General features: G+C 40.3%; 1 protein-coding gene across 1 annotated transcript in view; it reads right to left on the minus strand.

Annotated features, from left to right (window-relative positions):
- Positions 1–15,271, minus strand: part of grin2bb (glutamate receptor, ionotropic, N-methyl D-aspartate 2B, genome duplicate b) — a 90,261-nt gene that overhangs the window by 11,075 nt on the left and 63,915 nt on the right. Inside the window, exons 7-14 of the mRNA XM_040144884.1 lie at positions 13,204–13,318; positions 12,764–12,969; positions 10,536–10,707; positions 8,275–8,428; positions 6,416–6,541; positions 4,831–5,060; positions 2,316–2,476; positions 233–420 (exon numbers count right to left, since the gene is read on the minus strand). Coding sequence (XP_040000818.1) covers positions 233–420; positions 2,316–2,476; positions 4,831–5,060; positions 6,416–6,541; positions 8,275–8,428; positions 10,536–10,707; positions 12,764–12,969; positions 13,204–13,318 — 1,352 coding nt within the window. The remainder of the gene's footprint in view (positions 1–232; positions 421–2,315; positions 2,477–4,830; positions 5,061–6,415; positions 6,542–8,274; positions 8,429–10,535; positions 10,708–12,763; positions 12,970–13,203; positions 13,319–15,271) is intronic.

A 15,271-nucleotide genomic window follows, 5' to 3' on the forward strand; every position in this document is an offset into this window, starting at 1 on the left:
TGATTCGAAACTGAGGAGAAGTTATTTTTTCTTTATACTGAGTCAAATAAATTATGGCTTCAATAGGAACTTCTTGAAAACAGTGGATCTATTTGGTTGACCTGTGATATGAATGTTACAACATTATACCTCCTAGGTGGTATAATAATGTTTAGGCCCTATCTATGGTATATTCACTGTAAGAATATTAAAATACAAATATGACACCATTTAACAATTTTATTCAATTTACCATCTCCAAACAGCATGAGGATGGCAAGATCCACAGCTCGTTTCCAGCCTGAGTCCTTCTGGATGGCGATGCCATAGCCAGTGGAGGCAAACACCTTGCCACTCCCGATAGTGACCAGCTTGCAGCCCTCGTCTCTGCCCGCCATGTAGTTCAGCACTGCAGCGTCGTAGATGAAGGCATCCAGTTTCCTGCAGAGCACAATGGAAGGAAAATGTTTTACATGGTGTTATGGAGCCTCTTGTACCTACAATTATACAGTGATGGTGAATGAATGTGTCAAAAACCACCCCCTTGTACACTCATTCACTGTTCCGACACATATAAAGTTTATATAAATTGAGATTTTAGGATTTTTATGAATCACCATAATCTGTGTCATGAAGTGTAGTGTTGATTTTTTTCTTGGAAAGTTACCTGAAAAGAATGATGTGATTTGTTAATAATTTCTAGCTAATGATCATTCAAAATTTAGACAGCGTTCAGAGATAGTTATAATACTTAGTTTAGGTAGTTGTGTTGAGTTATAAGAACCGCTCCATTTAAACCAAAATAAATATTCATTCATCATTCATTTACTATTGGAAACTGAATTCTGAATTACAGTATATGCTTGACTGTGCACATTTTTGCATGTTCAACTGACCTGCTGTGCACAAACACTCGAGGATACGCTAGCTTAGCACTTAATTGGAATTAATTAAGTGGAAGCGTACCAATTGAACTCCTTCTCTGTTTTAGCTATAATTAATGGCAAATTGCAATGTTCTTTTAAGGAAACCTACAAGGAAATTATTAGAAATGTATGGGCCCCACAAAATAAAGCTTTACCAGGCAAAAAATGCAATGAGGAATTTTATTAGCCAAAGTTAGTGTGCATTGTGATACTATATTTGTCTGACTTGTGATAATTTTTGAGGGCACTATATAACATAGATATTTCACTTCAAATTCAGACACTCAGATAAAAATGGCAGAAATTAAATAGAGGGCATCAGGTATTTTGGATAGACTATACAATTCTAGTCTACTCTATTCCTGGGTTTTCCGTGGCATCGTGTAGAAAAGCGGGGGCGCCTCGCCTGAAACAAAGACAACCTTCCCTGACATGATATTTTCTGTGAAATAAAACAAACTTTGAGGGAAAAGAGTAGCAGCACTATTTCAAACTCAGCAAATGCAATTCATTTAATGAGCACAACTGTTTCACGAACATTTCTCAATACAAAATCCATCTTACTTGTTTCTTCCTAGCGTTCAACCACATCTCATGGCCTCCTCAACAGATGGAGATGGTTTAGGTGTTGGAATTTCAGACATGAGGTAAAATCTAAACCATCTCCATGACAACTGAGAAACTCCATCTGCTAAGGAAGACCACAATTGTGGTTAAAAGCTTCCAAAACAGCAAGTAAGTTGAACCTTTTTGTTGAACTGTCTTTTGAACTGCCCACATGACAAGCTGTGTCAGGATCTGGGTGGCTTACCGACTGAGCTACAACGTTTGCTGGAGGACACTCTGTATTCTGTTCTTTTCTATCCATATCAATCCTGAGTGAGTTGATAGATAAATGAACATGACAGTCTCCAGCTTGGTGATAAACCACCATCAGACGGTGTCTCAGGGCCCTCCAGGCTTCTCTGGTCATTCAGCTCAACTAAACACCAGAGGTACATCACTGCTTTGCATTCTTAATTCTTCAGCAGAGGTTGATGAAAACATTGGGAGACAGGGAGACGGAGAGAGTGAAGAGGCAGGGAAGATGTGTGCTAGCTTTCTCAGCCAAAAACAGTGAATATTACCTAGCTTTCACATCAACCAGAGGCTACGCTGCTATTCTGGGCACCAGCGGCAGGCAGATACACAGCTCCACCTGCTGCCCACCCACATTGCCCAGAATGTTCCCTCTTCCTCCGTCTCCCTCTCCTTATTCCTTCATCATCTTTTCTCTGTATTGCATCAGAACAGGACCTCACAGCTCCATAACACTATCTCTTTTCTCCCTACTGAGATGCTTTCAACTCCCCCCTTCCTTACATCCCCTATCTGTCTCTCCATCTTCCCTCCTATCTCTCTCTTCCTCACCCGGTCTTCAGACTATACAGCGCTTCATCTACATTCTTCTGGTGGAAACTGGTCATGTAGGTATGCATGTCCCGATAGTTGTTGCGGATGTTGCGCTCTGTACTCCCATTGGGCACCGTGCCAAACCGGAATGGCGGTGAGAATTCGTTCGGCTTCTGGAACTGTGGTGGGGATTTTCCGGAAAAGAAACCACACAGAGAAAATGAGAGAGGAGTGCTCGTTAGCATGGAAAAGGCACTGAGCTACATCAAATACCCTTTAATGCACTACTGAGCAGGAGCTCGATAGACAGACAAACAAAGGTGAATCTCAAGCACACACTTAGACAAACTTGTACTGTACACCAGATCAAGTTCAAAATAAGGATCCCCCATGCAGATCAGAAACATATAAGTGCCGAAACAAACAGAAAAGGGCTGCAATTACTGATTATTTTCAATAATGGTTAATCAATTTAATTTCTCAATTCACTGATTAATTGTTTGGTCTATACCATGCAGATGTATTCCACCATTAACCAGTCACATAGAAGACTCATATAGCGTATGTAGTGAAGACTTTTCAACCAAGCAGCACAGAAGATCCATACAATCACCACAGTTTCATGGTGGGGACCCAAGATTAGTGTCACCAATTCAGTATCGGACCTGATGTGATATATGGTTACAATCTCCCCTTCTGTTCCTGAGTTATGCCGTTGAATAATGGCCAAAAGTGTTTTTGCAGAACATTATGATGTCACAGCAAAGTTGACTTTTGACATTTTGGATATAAAATGTCATCACTTTATCCTATTAGAAATTTGTGTGAAATTGTGTCATAATTGGTGCCTGAATTCTTGAGTTACGGCCAAAAATCTGTTTTGTGAGGTCACAGTGACCTTGACCTTTGACTACCAAAATCTAATCATTTCACCCTTGAGCTTGTGCCTTTTTTGAAGAATTTCCTTCAGGGTGCCTGAAATATCGCGTTCACGAGAATGGGATGGACAGATGGACAACCCGAAAACATAATTTCTCATTTTACAGCTGTCGCCGGTGCAGAGGCATAAAAAAATGACATATGCCCATCATAATCCAAGGTGATGGTTTTCACTATAACAACCCAAAACCAAAAGACATTCAGTTTATGAAAACATAAGACAAAAAAGTAACGAGTAAGAAGAGGCTGGAACTGGCTAATATTTGACATTTTGGCGTTTCTGCTTGAAGAATGACTTTCAATCTATTAATCAATTATCAAAAAAGCAGTTGATTCATTTTCTGCTATTCAACTAATTGATTAATCAACTAACTGTTTCAGCTCTAAATTAGTCAATTAATTGAGCTGAAGATCATGGTTATTTGTGGTGGCACAATCTCATACAAAAGCAGTTCAAAGATCTTAGTCAATCTGACACAGTACTGATAATTATTTAGTAATTGTAATTGTAATTTATTAAGCAAAAATAACAAAATTCTCTGGTTCCAGCTTCTCAAATGTGAGGATTTGCTACTTTTTCTTTCTTTTACATCTTAGCAAATTGAGGATCCTTGGGGTTTGGACTGCTGGTTAAACAAATAGGTCATTTGAGAACATCATCATGGGATATAAGAACTTTTGATGGGCATTTCTGAAATTTCTTTGAAGTGTTATGAATTAAACCAGCAATTGCCAAGCATGGGTACTTCTACCTCAGGGAGTACCTGTAAAGATTCTTAACTAGCCCAGCTAAATTGAAAAATAGAAATAATGATTTGCTTAAAAATATATCCACCTATTTGTTTTTCGGAGGAAAACAAACACAGATTCAAGGATTGCAAATAGACGTGATGTTAATCTTAAGTATATATTATTGTCACAATAAGCAACAAACTACCAGCTACGAAAGGCCAAATGCCATCTGACAATCGCATGTGATTGAGAGCGCATGAAAACTAGTGAGCAAGCAAGCAGAGAGGTTCAAATAGCTAAAAGTGCTGGATAAATGTTTCAGACGTGCAGCTTGTGCGACTTTGAGTGGGAATCATGTACATGGAGTGACACCAAACCTACCAAAACACTGAAACATTGCTTAAAATTTTCTTTAAATCGATTTAAATAACCACATTTGAAACATGATCGGTGGTCAATCACAGGGCACGTGAGCTCATCTAGTGCTGTGATGGTATGTAAGGCAAAAAAGGTTGGGAACCACTTAACTAACTGATTAATAAATTCATCAAAAAATAAAAAATAGATTTCTTTTCTGTTTAATAAGGACTCTATTTGTTGTTGTTATTTTATTGAACAGGGTGTTGCTATATAGGAACAGCTAACTTGTATAAATGAAGGTTAAATAAAACAAAATAAATAATAAGACATGAAAATGGTCATTAGTTGCAGCCCTAAATCATGAATGCTCTTATAGACTCAGGCATCTACTCGTTCAAACACAAGGAGCCATTTATAATTGGTCTCACAATGCCTAACATCATGTACTTTCACACACCTGTACCTCCACCCCACTATCCCCCACACTGCTTTGAATTCACACCTTTTTGTCTGACAGGCCCGACACCTGGTCGACATACTCCTCCTGGATCATGAAGGCAGCCAGGTTGGCAGTGTAGGAGGCCAGGAAGATGACAGCGAAGAAGGCCCACACTGACACCATGATCTTACTGGTGGTACCTTTGGGATTCTGCACGGGGACAGAGTTGTTGAAAACCAGACCCCAAAGCAGCCAGACGGCTTTGCCGATGGTGAACGAGGGACCTCCAGGCTCTGGGAGACAGAGTGACAGAAAGGGGAGTAAAGGGGGGTAAAAAGAAAGATGACAGAAGGAAGAACATGTAAGAAAACAGTTTCCCAGTTATAGATACTACTTCACTCTATATGCATTTACTCATGACTAGCGCTGTATGAGGGAGTTGATGGATGGCAGCGACAAAGACTAGATTTATTCCCATCCTTTAGTTTGTCAGTGATTTCAGGGTGTGCTGTACGGTCTACATCCGCTCTTCCAGCCAACCGCCGTGACAACCAACTGTTACAGACCAACTCTGTTCCACCTGCCTCTATGGCAGTATGACAAGCTACCTACTGTAGCTGTTTGGCATCAGAGATGGGGAGAAAGAAAGTAGGGGGAGGGGGTAGATGGGCACACAGCAGGCTACAATTATGCTACAGCCCAAGCAGCAGTATAGGACAACAGCCTTACATAACATAGAGATTAAGCTTGACACCCTGCTGCTGTGACAGGAGACATTCAGAAAACATTGCTGTAGGAAACATAACTCCAAACAAGACACCATTACTCTTATCCCCTCTGGTCCTTGATAAAAAGGCTGCGAGCAGCAATATAACAGTTCTCTGATTTCATCTTGAGTGGCTGCTGTTGTGGCAGGCTAACACAATCCCGAGAGTCCAACAGAGCTGGGCATATGAAAACCTGGAGAAAAAAAAATTGAATCTGAACCATTGATTTTGATGCTAAATTTATTTGAACAGCCTGCTGGAACCGTATTTGATTCAACAGTGTAGTTTCGTTCACTACCGTCAGCGACTGTTAAACCTGACACACATTTTCAATGTATTGTAAGTTTATCCGTCGAGTTTGCAACTTAAATATGGTGGTGTAACACCAGTGTAATATTTGATTAATACCTAAGATCACCTATTTGGTTCTTGTAAATGATCCTTTTCATTACTGAAAGAACTTCAGCGACTGTAGATGTAGATAAGTACTCCAAGACATTGACTAGAAAGTCCCAAAGCTCCAGTCACGCAAATTCAGAAGAGACAGTCAAATGTAATTTAGCACATGGAGGGCTCTGTTTGAGTGGTGCATTCAAGGTAACAAAACCTGCCAACTAAGACTTCATTGTAGCGCGCGAGATTGCCTGAAAATGTACCTCACAGTCACCTTTTTGCAGCATGAACTGACTGGGTCTGGGCTTGTGTGTGCACCTGTATGTGTACCTGTATGTGTGTGTTTGTAGATGTTTGTGTGTGTGTGTGTGTGTGTGTGTGTGTGTGTGTGTGTGTGTGTGTGTGTGTGTGTGTGTGTGTGTGTGTGTGTGTGTGTGTGTGTGTGTGTGTGTGCGCGCGTGTTTGTAGATATGTGTGTGTCTTCTCACCTCGTCCGTCTGCCAGACAGCGATTGTAACCCACCGGGCTGAAGTATTCAAACACAAACACAGCCACGGCTGACACGATCAGCAACATCACGAACATCATCACCCAGACATCAGCACTGAAGGGCTCTAAAACACAGAGAAGGGGTGAGAGAGGGGGCCAGTAGGTGGGAGGAGAGGGTGCAACAGGGAGCAGAGGAAGCGGAAAGGGGAGGGAGGGTTGCGGGGATACAGAGACAGGAAGTTCATTAAACCAAATTAAACAAAATTATAAAATAACCCCCTGGTATCAACATGATCATTTGTATTCAGATGTACGATGTGCTCTTTGTTGCAAATTTATGGATTTTATCAGAGTTTGTGTGAACACTAACAAGCTATTCTCATGAGAGATACAGAGAGGAAGGTAGGAAAGTGTGAATGGACAGATGTATGCATCGAAATGGACACTTTTTCCACCACTTGCTCTGTACTCTGCTTTGCAGTTTTCACATACAGTATAGCCTGTGAACAAACACCACCAAAAAATCTGAATACAAGGTCCATTTAGTAGCTGTTCCGGAGCTTTCAATTGTGTCACACAGTCTTCATCGCTGTAACAGAAGTGTAAATGTTCCAATTTTCCTTTTTTATAATCCTTAAAATTTTAATGTAATGACTACTACTACTCAACAACAGTCATTCAATGTATTTACACTTTGCCATGACCTCTCTATATATTAGTTTTTATTGTTCGTGGCAGAGTCCGCTATGCATTATCTTGTGTTTTTGATTTTATTTCATCGATAGGTCCTGTTTACTGTTCACTCTCCTGGCTGTATTAAGACACTGCCAATGCAAACCCAACACGTCCTGCTGTTGGCATCACATTAAGTGCTAAACCTAAAGAGGCAAACACTGTGTTTTTGTCACAGAGGTTAGCACTGACAGCGATTGTTAATCAAAAATGCATTTACCTAACAAGATAGCTCAGTTTTGCCATTTTTTGGGATCCGTTTTTAAATTCCAGGAAGTAATTCAACAAGCAGGAACCATCACAGAGAGCTGTTAGTTGATTATTGACTAACTTCCTCATTAAAACAACATGAGTGTTTGACTGCTCTGTAAACAGATGCACCAGCTGCTCACAGAATGTTTGCTGCCTCCAAGATTTTTGGACCACACCTGCTGCGACCACGGAAACCACAGGTGTCCCCAAAGCAACCGGGACTGAAATTTTAAGATTATAACGTAATGGCCTTTAAAGCACTTTTTAAAGCAAGGAGAGGTCCTAAATTAATGTGTTCAGAAAAATGGGAATTTGAACGTCAACATTTCCACTACAGTTAGTGTGTGATATGAGCGAAAGCTTCAGAATAGCTACTAAATGGACCTTGCAGTGAGATTGTTTTGTCAATTGTTGTTTTTCAGGCTGCAACTAATGAATATTTTCATTATTACTTAATCTGAAGATCATTTTCTCTATTAATCGTTCGCTCTATAAAGTCGGATTATTGTGAAAAATAAACTTCATATTATTTCAGGCTACTTGGTGGTGTTATCAAATTTTTTTGATTTGTCTGACAAACTCAATCCAAAACCCAAAAATATTTGAACATTTCATTTACCGTGTTATAAAACAGAAGAAAAGCAGCAAATACCAGAAAATGTTTGGAGGTTTTGCTTAAAAAGCGACTTAAATGTCTGATACTTGATCAAATTTTTTGTCGATCAACTAATCAATTAATCGACTATTAATCACAAATGTAACTGTTTCCAAGATCAAGAATTAAACAACTGCATTTCATTGTGATATGAGCGTGTTTTTATGCGTGACTGTGTGTTGTACATCTACCAGAAGCACCAGGTGCGTGTCTCCTCACCAAGAAAGGCAGAGGGGGAGACAGTGCCGTTGCTACGGGAGACCATGACACTGATCCCGGTCTCAATGAATGGCACAGAGAAGTCGATGACCTCCGACCTCTCCTCGTTGATGGTGAGCGAACCCACTGCCATGTGGGCGTTCTTCAACACCACCTGAGGGTCAACCATAGACAGAGACAGAGACAGAGAGGATGGAAACATGGAGGGTCAGTGGGCGTACAGTGCTGCATATTCTCAGGATTGTGGTGAAAAACAGATTGGTGAAAGGGACATGATGGTATTAGTAATTCTGTGCAGCTGTTCTTTGTCAAGCCACCATCTCTGCCAAGTGTTTATCAGGCGATTTGGGTAGAATGGAAAGAGGAGGAGAAGGGGATCATTACTACCACTGGGTCAGTATTTGACTCCCTACCCCTGCGGATTCCCTCTGAGGGTGTTCAGGTATATTTAGCCCCAAGTCTCTGGAGCCTCGGGCCATGAATAAAAATGGAGCACAGTAGACTGTGTTAGTAAGGGACATGTATGCCAGACTGAGCAGGAATCCTATGCACTGTTTTTTCTCTCTGTTTGTCACAGTACTTCATAGAGGCCTGCTCTCTTCTTTCTCTCTCTCTCTCTCTCTCATTATGTTTTCTGTGTCTGTTGTCCTGTCTTACCCCATTCAAATTAAATCATTAGCTGCTTGCTTAGGCATTTAAGGACATGGATTAATGCATCCATGCATGCATGCACTGCTCATTTGCACAGCTTTGTCTGATGTATGCTGATGTATATCTTAGGATTTTTTTAACACAATCTACAGTAGGTGGACTTGAGATGCTGTTATTTTATGTTACCCTGCATATCTTCACTCATCTATGTTATTAAATTAATAAAAAAAACACTCGTACTATGCCATAATCAATTAAGTTGGACACCACATCGATATGTAAAGGCTGCCTTGTGCTGGATGTCTAATGTGTAATGTGTGCAGGAGAGAAGTGGGTTTTTCCCTGAGGCTGCTTTCACTCTCTCTCTCCCAATTGCTCTCTCTTTCTTTCGCCACTCTCTGCTTAAGAGCCTGATCATCCTCCTCCTGAGGTTTTGCAGAGCTGATCACCGCTCCCCCTCAGGCCAGTTTGTGGGGAACAAGTGCTTGATGGCATGACAGAGACACTGAGAAACTAACAGAAAGAAAGAGACATTCAGGCAACATAATTAGCCCTATCATAAAAATTAATTTCTGTGGGCACCAAAACCCTTTCCCCAGCTGTAGTAGCAATTGAATTCGATTACATACTGCATCTACTTTATTGTTTAATTGATTTTTTTAAATTTTGTCTGCGCACTGTATCCATATTGTAAAGAGGCGGAAATTATAAACCACTCAACAGTAAAAGTATAGGGAGAATAAGAGCAGCAAAAGTGATGTGCAAAAAAAAGGTAATGAAAAAAGTGCAATTTCCCCCAGAAGTTTGCCAAATGCCAGTGTTAAATATTTTCAAATGACTTCCATCAGGTCACATTAAACAATGTGGAAGCCCAATTCTCAGCTTTCTCAGCTCATTCACAAATTAACAAATGTTAAATTTGATCCCTGCCACCGGAAGCAGCTTTTTATTTTCCATCAACATCACTTTTTTCCCCGTGTCATGATAAATAGTGTTGCATGTCTCCAGAGAGGCATGCTGAATGTACTAAGCTCTTAAAAAACATAGCGAAATGGTGGTAGGGATACTCTAGCTATCAGTGACACACCACCTACAATGATGAGCTAAATGGATGCCAATTATTAGCAGATTTGCAGTAATAATCAATATACTGGTGTTCTATACTGGTCTTGATTAAAGTCAGAAAAAGACACCACACATGATTTTATTTTAAGTATACTGCTTTATTTAGTCACTCTGATGGTTCAGTAATGGTTGTATGGCGAGGTCTCCAGTTATGTGCCAGCTGCAAAATCTGTGATCAGCTCATCTGCCAGCAAGTCTGTATGATATTGACCAAACTGTCATTGTAAGCATTTTTTAAGCAGTTTACAACTGATGGAGGGCTGCTGCTTCTTTCTGGTGTTGGGCTTGGCCCATCAGAACAATGGCCACATTTCTACCTCTCTCTACCTATACATTGTATGAATCTCTCAAATGAAAAAAAACTAAAAGACATCCGCCCACTACAGAACATTGAAACAGTCAATATCAGAGCCAGTGTTTTATCTGAAAAAGGTGCAATAAATGGAGTGACTGTCTTAATGTGTGAAAGAAAGAGATTTCTTCACCTCTCCAACCATGCCATTCCATGTCCCATTAACCTTCTTGCCGTGTTTGCCGTTGGTGACCAGGTAGAGGTCATACGTGAACTTGACCGTCTTGGCGATCTTCTTCAGGATGTCTATGCAGAAACCCTTGCAGCAGCGTTTGATGTAAATCCCTGAATCACCTGTCTGGTTGCTGGGGGGGTGGAAAGAGGAGGAAAAGGGGTGAGAGGAGGTAAAGATGAGGGAAGAGGAGAAAAAGTTTCAGCAATCTGTGATCAATGTTTATTTGGGGTACAGGTACATACGTAAACTCAAAAGAGAGAGAGCAGCAGCAGGGATGAAATGAAATAAAAACAGTAAAACAACAGAGATACATTAAACATCCATGTGCCATGTGATGAGAGTATGCAGGTTTTCATGCCAACCAAAAACTCCACCAGACTGTTTCACTGATTAGCACATATTAAAAAATCAGAAGACACCAGAAACTGGTCTGTGAAACCACCGAAGGTGAGACATATACAGTAAATGGTGATCAACAGACAAATAATTGGCAACAAATACGGGGATATGCTGCTGCTCTTTATCATGTATGATAATTGGTTGGAGATAACAAGAGATCATCTTTGGCTCTGGGTAACTATATTGGACATTTCCACTATGCAGGCACCACGTTCCACACTTAATCTGATATTTAAAATATAAAACGAGCCATGCCATAACTCTATGCATCCTTTTCCCTATGTGTACACAGAGTAATGTGATATAGCAATGTGAAAATGAGAAGGAAAATGTCAAGAATTTAGGTGACCTTTTTCAGTGCTTCGTTAAGTCCCACGTGGACTTTAACATCCAGATTTCTATGAACCAAACTTTATTTTAACACAAGTAAACAGGTTTATATAATGTCACCCGAATTACACATTAATGGGGGACTAAGAATAATGCACATCGAGTAACAAATTTGACCCAACTGTGTGTCATCAATCAGTGGGTTGTTTTCGCTCCCAGCAGATACAGGTGCATAACAGCTGTGGGTAGCAACACAATGGCAGGTTTGGCAAGAAGGGAGGAGGATGTTGCCAGTGCCAGACCAAGGATAAATGTGTTTGTTTTAGTGTGTTTTTTGTATTCACACAAGGGTGTGTCAACCTACATTACTAGACAATTATGGGATTGTGAATTCAGCTCCTGCAAGCGAACAACCTTCATGATTACTGAGATAAAATGCACTGGGTAACATGGAATAGTGTGAACAAAGGGGTTTATCTATCTGGCACTACGGCTGTGTCCACATATTTCTGCATTGGCGCATACAAGGACAAATCTACACAACTCCGTGCATCTGGCTCAGGGAGTATTTTTGGCTGGAGAGAAATGTTGCATATTCACTGTGGCATTTTGCTTTCTCTCCCTGAAATGCTGTATGTGAGAATGTCTTTGATGGAGGAGACAGACAGACAGAAGGAGGGGGAAAAAGGGGAATAGGATAAAGAATAGGGTGAAAGATCAGTCAATAAAAAAACCACTGAGCCAGAAGATGTAGGACACCCTCAAGAGATTTCAGGTAGGCCAGTGATAGAAAAGGAGGCCAATGAAGAAAATTCAATATCGAACACCAAGAAGAAGTGGATAGCAAGAAGGTCAGGGTGAAGAGGCAAGGGAGGGAGGAAAACAGTGACAGAAACCAAGAGAATAATATAGTTAGCAGAGGGGAGGCGAGTCAAGGTAATCATGGGACACAGAGATTTGAGAGGACGAAATAGATAATATTTTTAAAATCCAGAAAAAACAGGAGAATAATTACAGCGTGCTGTAGTAATAGGGAAATAATTAACGAAAATGTACAATACCCATAGCTACAAACATCCCTCTATGGACCTTTTAGCATGTTTCATTACAGCATTGATCCATGTCTTTGTATACTTTGTTTTGCATTCACAGATTGCATAATATTCTGTTAAACTACAGATGCAGCTGTTGGTGTTTTACCCATTTTTATAGCTATTGGCAATTTTTTAGGGGTGAAAAATGACTTTGGATACATGCTGAAGGTCACACGGTACACCAGAAAAGTTTTAAATAATTCATAATGTGGTATTGATGTATAAATGTCCTATACTACGTTCCTTAAGAAAAAGATTTCCATTTTTAGGACTTGAATCTACAATATTCATCCTCGATTGACACAGTAAAAATAAAATCAGATTTCAGACTCCAAAAAAAAAAATCTGATTTTAAATTCTCACCTGAGTTTGAGCTGTTTGCGGCATGGCACGGTGTTCCTCATGCAGGTCCCACTGAGCGGGTCCACGTCCTCCACAATGACAAACGGCGCCTCCTCCAGAGTCACGATGGACAGGTGGTCCTCCCGCTCCTCTGCTCCAGAGTACAGCTCAAAGCGAGGCCACACATGGTACCTCATCGTCAAAGAGCCTCTCTCCCACTTGCCAACCTGCATTAGTTAGTGGGAGGAGGGCTGTGTGATATACAGGCTGTAACAGGTACTTTAAGCAGCAAGGGGGCCACTCCAAACGAAAAAGTGACAGACATATCACAGAGGGCGAAAAATACACACCAGGAGGAAATGCAGAGGACAGATTAGAAGAGAAGAGAGAAACTGGACATAGAAAGGGTATGATAGTAGAAGAGAAGAAGAGAGGAGTGCACAAGAAAAGAAGATATTTACCCTTTCCCATTGTCTCTCCTTGTCTAGAAGGATGATGACCAGTTTGGGGAACATCTGGTGACCCTCTTCACTAAATGACAGGTTACGGCCTTCAAATGTGACATTCATGAGGTACCTGAGAATGAGAATTCACGTTTGCGTTACAAATATCAATACGTCTAATGGTCTGAAAACAAAATGTGCAGCATTAAGACTTTCAACATTATTTCTTGGGCATGAAAAAAATGCATAATGGATATAAATAATTAAAAGCCCCTTCAAACAATCTTAAAACTGTGGTGAAAATGATAAATGTTACAACTACCAACACCAGTGACACCAAGATTAACTGAGCATATTGTAGATTTAAGGAATATTAGAAGTGGGCACGTCTTTAAAACTGCATTAACTGATGCTTAGGCGACTTGGGGGCAGCACAACTAGCTGTAAACACAAGCAGACACGGAGACACATTAGCATTCATTTAGAGTCCTCTTACTGGACATCTGGTGACTGCTAATCCAATATTCACTCTCTTTTAGCTCTGGTTTCGGTCCCAAGGAAAATATCTGGCTCTTCAGCTGCTAAATGCTGCACTTTGTTCACCCGCTAGTTCCTTACTGTGTCTGTCTGCCATTTAGTGATGAGCAATGACGTTTCTGCTGCAGTCAAAATGACATTATGAAAGCGGTGAGAGTGAGCCAAAAACAGTAAAGTTGTACGCCTTACAACCAAAACAATGAGCTGGAGATGCTTAAACGCTCTGTAAAGTTGAGGAGAAGTGCAGAGTCGGGTGATATTTCCCTCTGAGTTTGTCATGGCAACACCTTTAACATTACACATCATTAAACATCAACATTTATATTAAAATTTGATTAGTGCAGCTATAGGATGGGAACAAGCATCACAGGCGTACCAGTACAGCACTGCTGTCACAGTATAAGCTGCTGGTAACTTCTCTACAGACTAAATTACCCTTTTTTATGAATATTCTCAAATGTCTTCAACATTGAAATATTAAGCCAAAGCATTTCAATCACAAAGCATACACGGTAGGCATTGTTAATGACTGAGTGCTGTCAAATATTAAGTTATTACACTTGCAGTGTAATACTATTGATGTTCTTTTGTAAAATGTGTTGGGTCAGAAAATACTATCTGGAGTTGTACCCAGAGGTTTTACATTATCCTTTTGAACATCTGTTTTGTTGATTCTTGTTTACTCCTTTATTTTGTATTTTATGTATTTTTATGTATTCTATTATGTGTCTGTGTTATACCTTTAAAACAAGATACCAGTTTTGCAAGTCTGAGGTCCTAAGTCAGGACACTGTTGGTTATTGAGGACAAAGCTTTTGATGTTAAATCCTCCGGACTGTGGAATGACCTCCCTGTGGAGCTTGAAAAATCTTGATTTAAATTGCTTATGCATACTCACTGTAACAATGGCTATAATTTAACTTTAACAGTGTGTTATCGTTCTTATTATTATGATTAGTAGTAGGTAGTAACCTTTAATGTTTTATGCACTCTTGCTATCTTGGCCAGGACCTGTAAAAGACCATTTTAAATCTCAGCCAGGGGATTTTTCTGAATTTAACTTCACGATCCCCATGTATATTAACTAAAAGCAAGGAGACTGCTTCTAATGCCGCTTATATCCACCTTAATTGAATCAGTGATGTAAAGGTTGCTAAGCTAGTGTAAAATATAGCAATGATGACCCAGTTCAAGACTTGGTAAAACATTTTGTACCTGTTAGACTAAGAAACATAAATAAGGAGTATAGGAAGGCTCTGAGAGTAAGTGAGGGCAGGGAGGGTGAGGAGAGAGACAGGAAGCCAGGAGTGAAAGGTGGAAGAGCAGGGAATGAGTAGAGAGTGTATTAATCGCCTGTCTGAATACTTATCAGCATATGTGTGTGTCAACACGTGTACAACAGTGACAGATAAACTGGAGTCATCCATCTCTTTCTCTCTGCCAACTCTTTCCCTCACTTTTCCTTGCCCTGATCTGTGGGCTGCCATCACCATGGAGATGCTCTGCCTCTGAAACAATCCACCGGAGAAATAAATATCTTCTCTGAATG

This window comes from Xiphias gladius, chromosome 15, assembly GCF_016859285.1.
Source record: "Xiphias gladius isolate SHS-SW01 ecotype Sanya breed wild chromosome 15, ASM1685928v1, whole genome shotgun sequence".
Lineage (NCBI taxonomy): Eukaryota > Metazoa > Chordata > Actinopteri > Istiophoriformes > Xiphiidae > Xiphias > Xiphias gladius.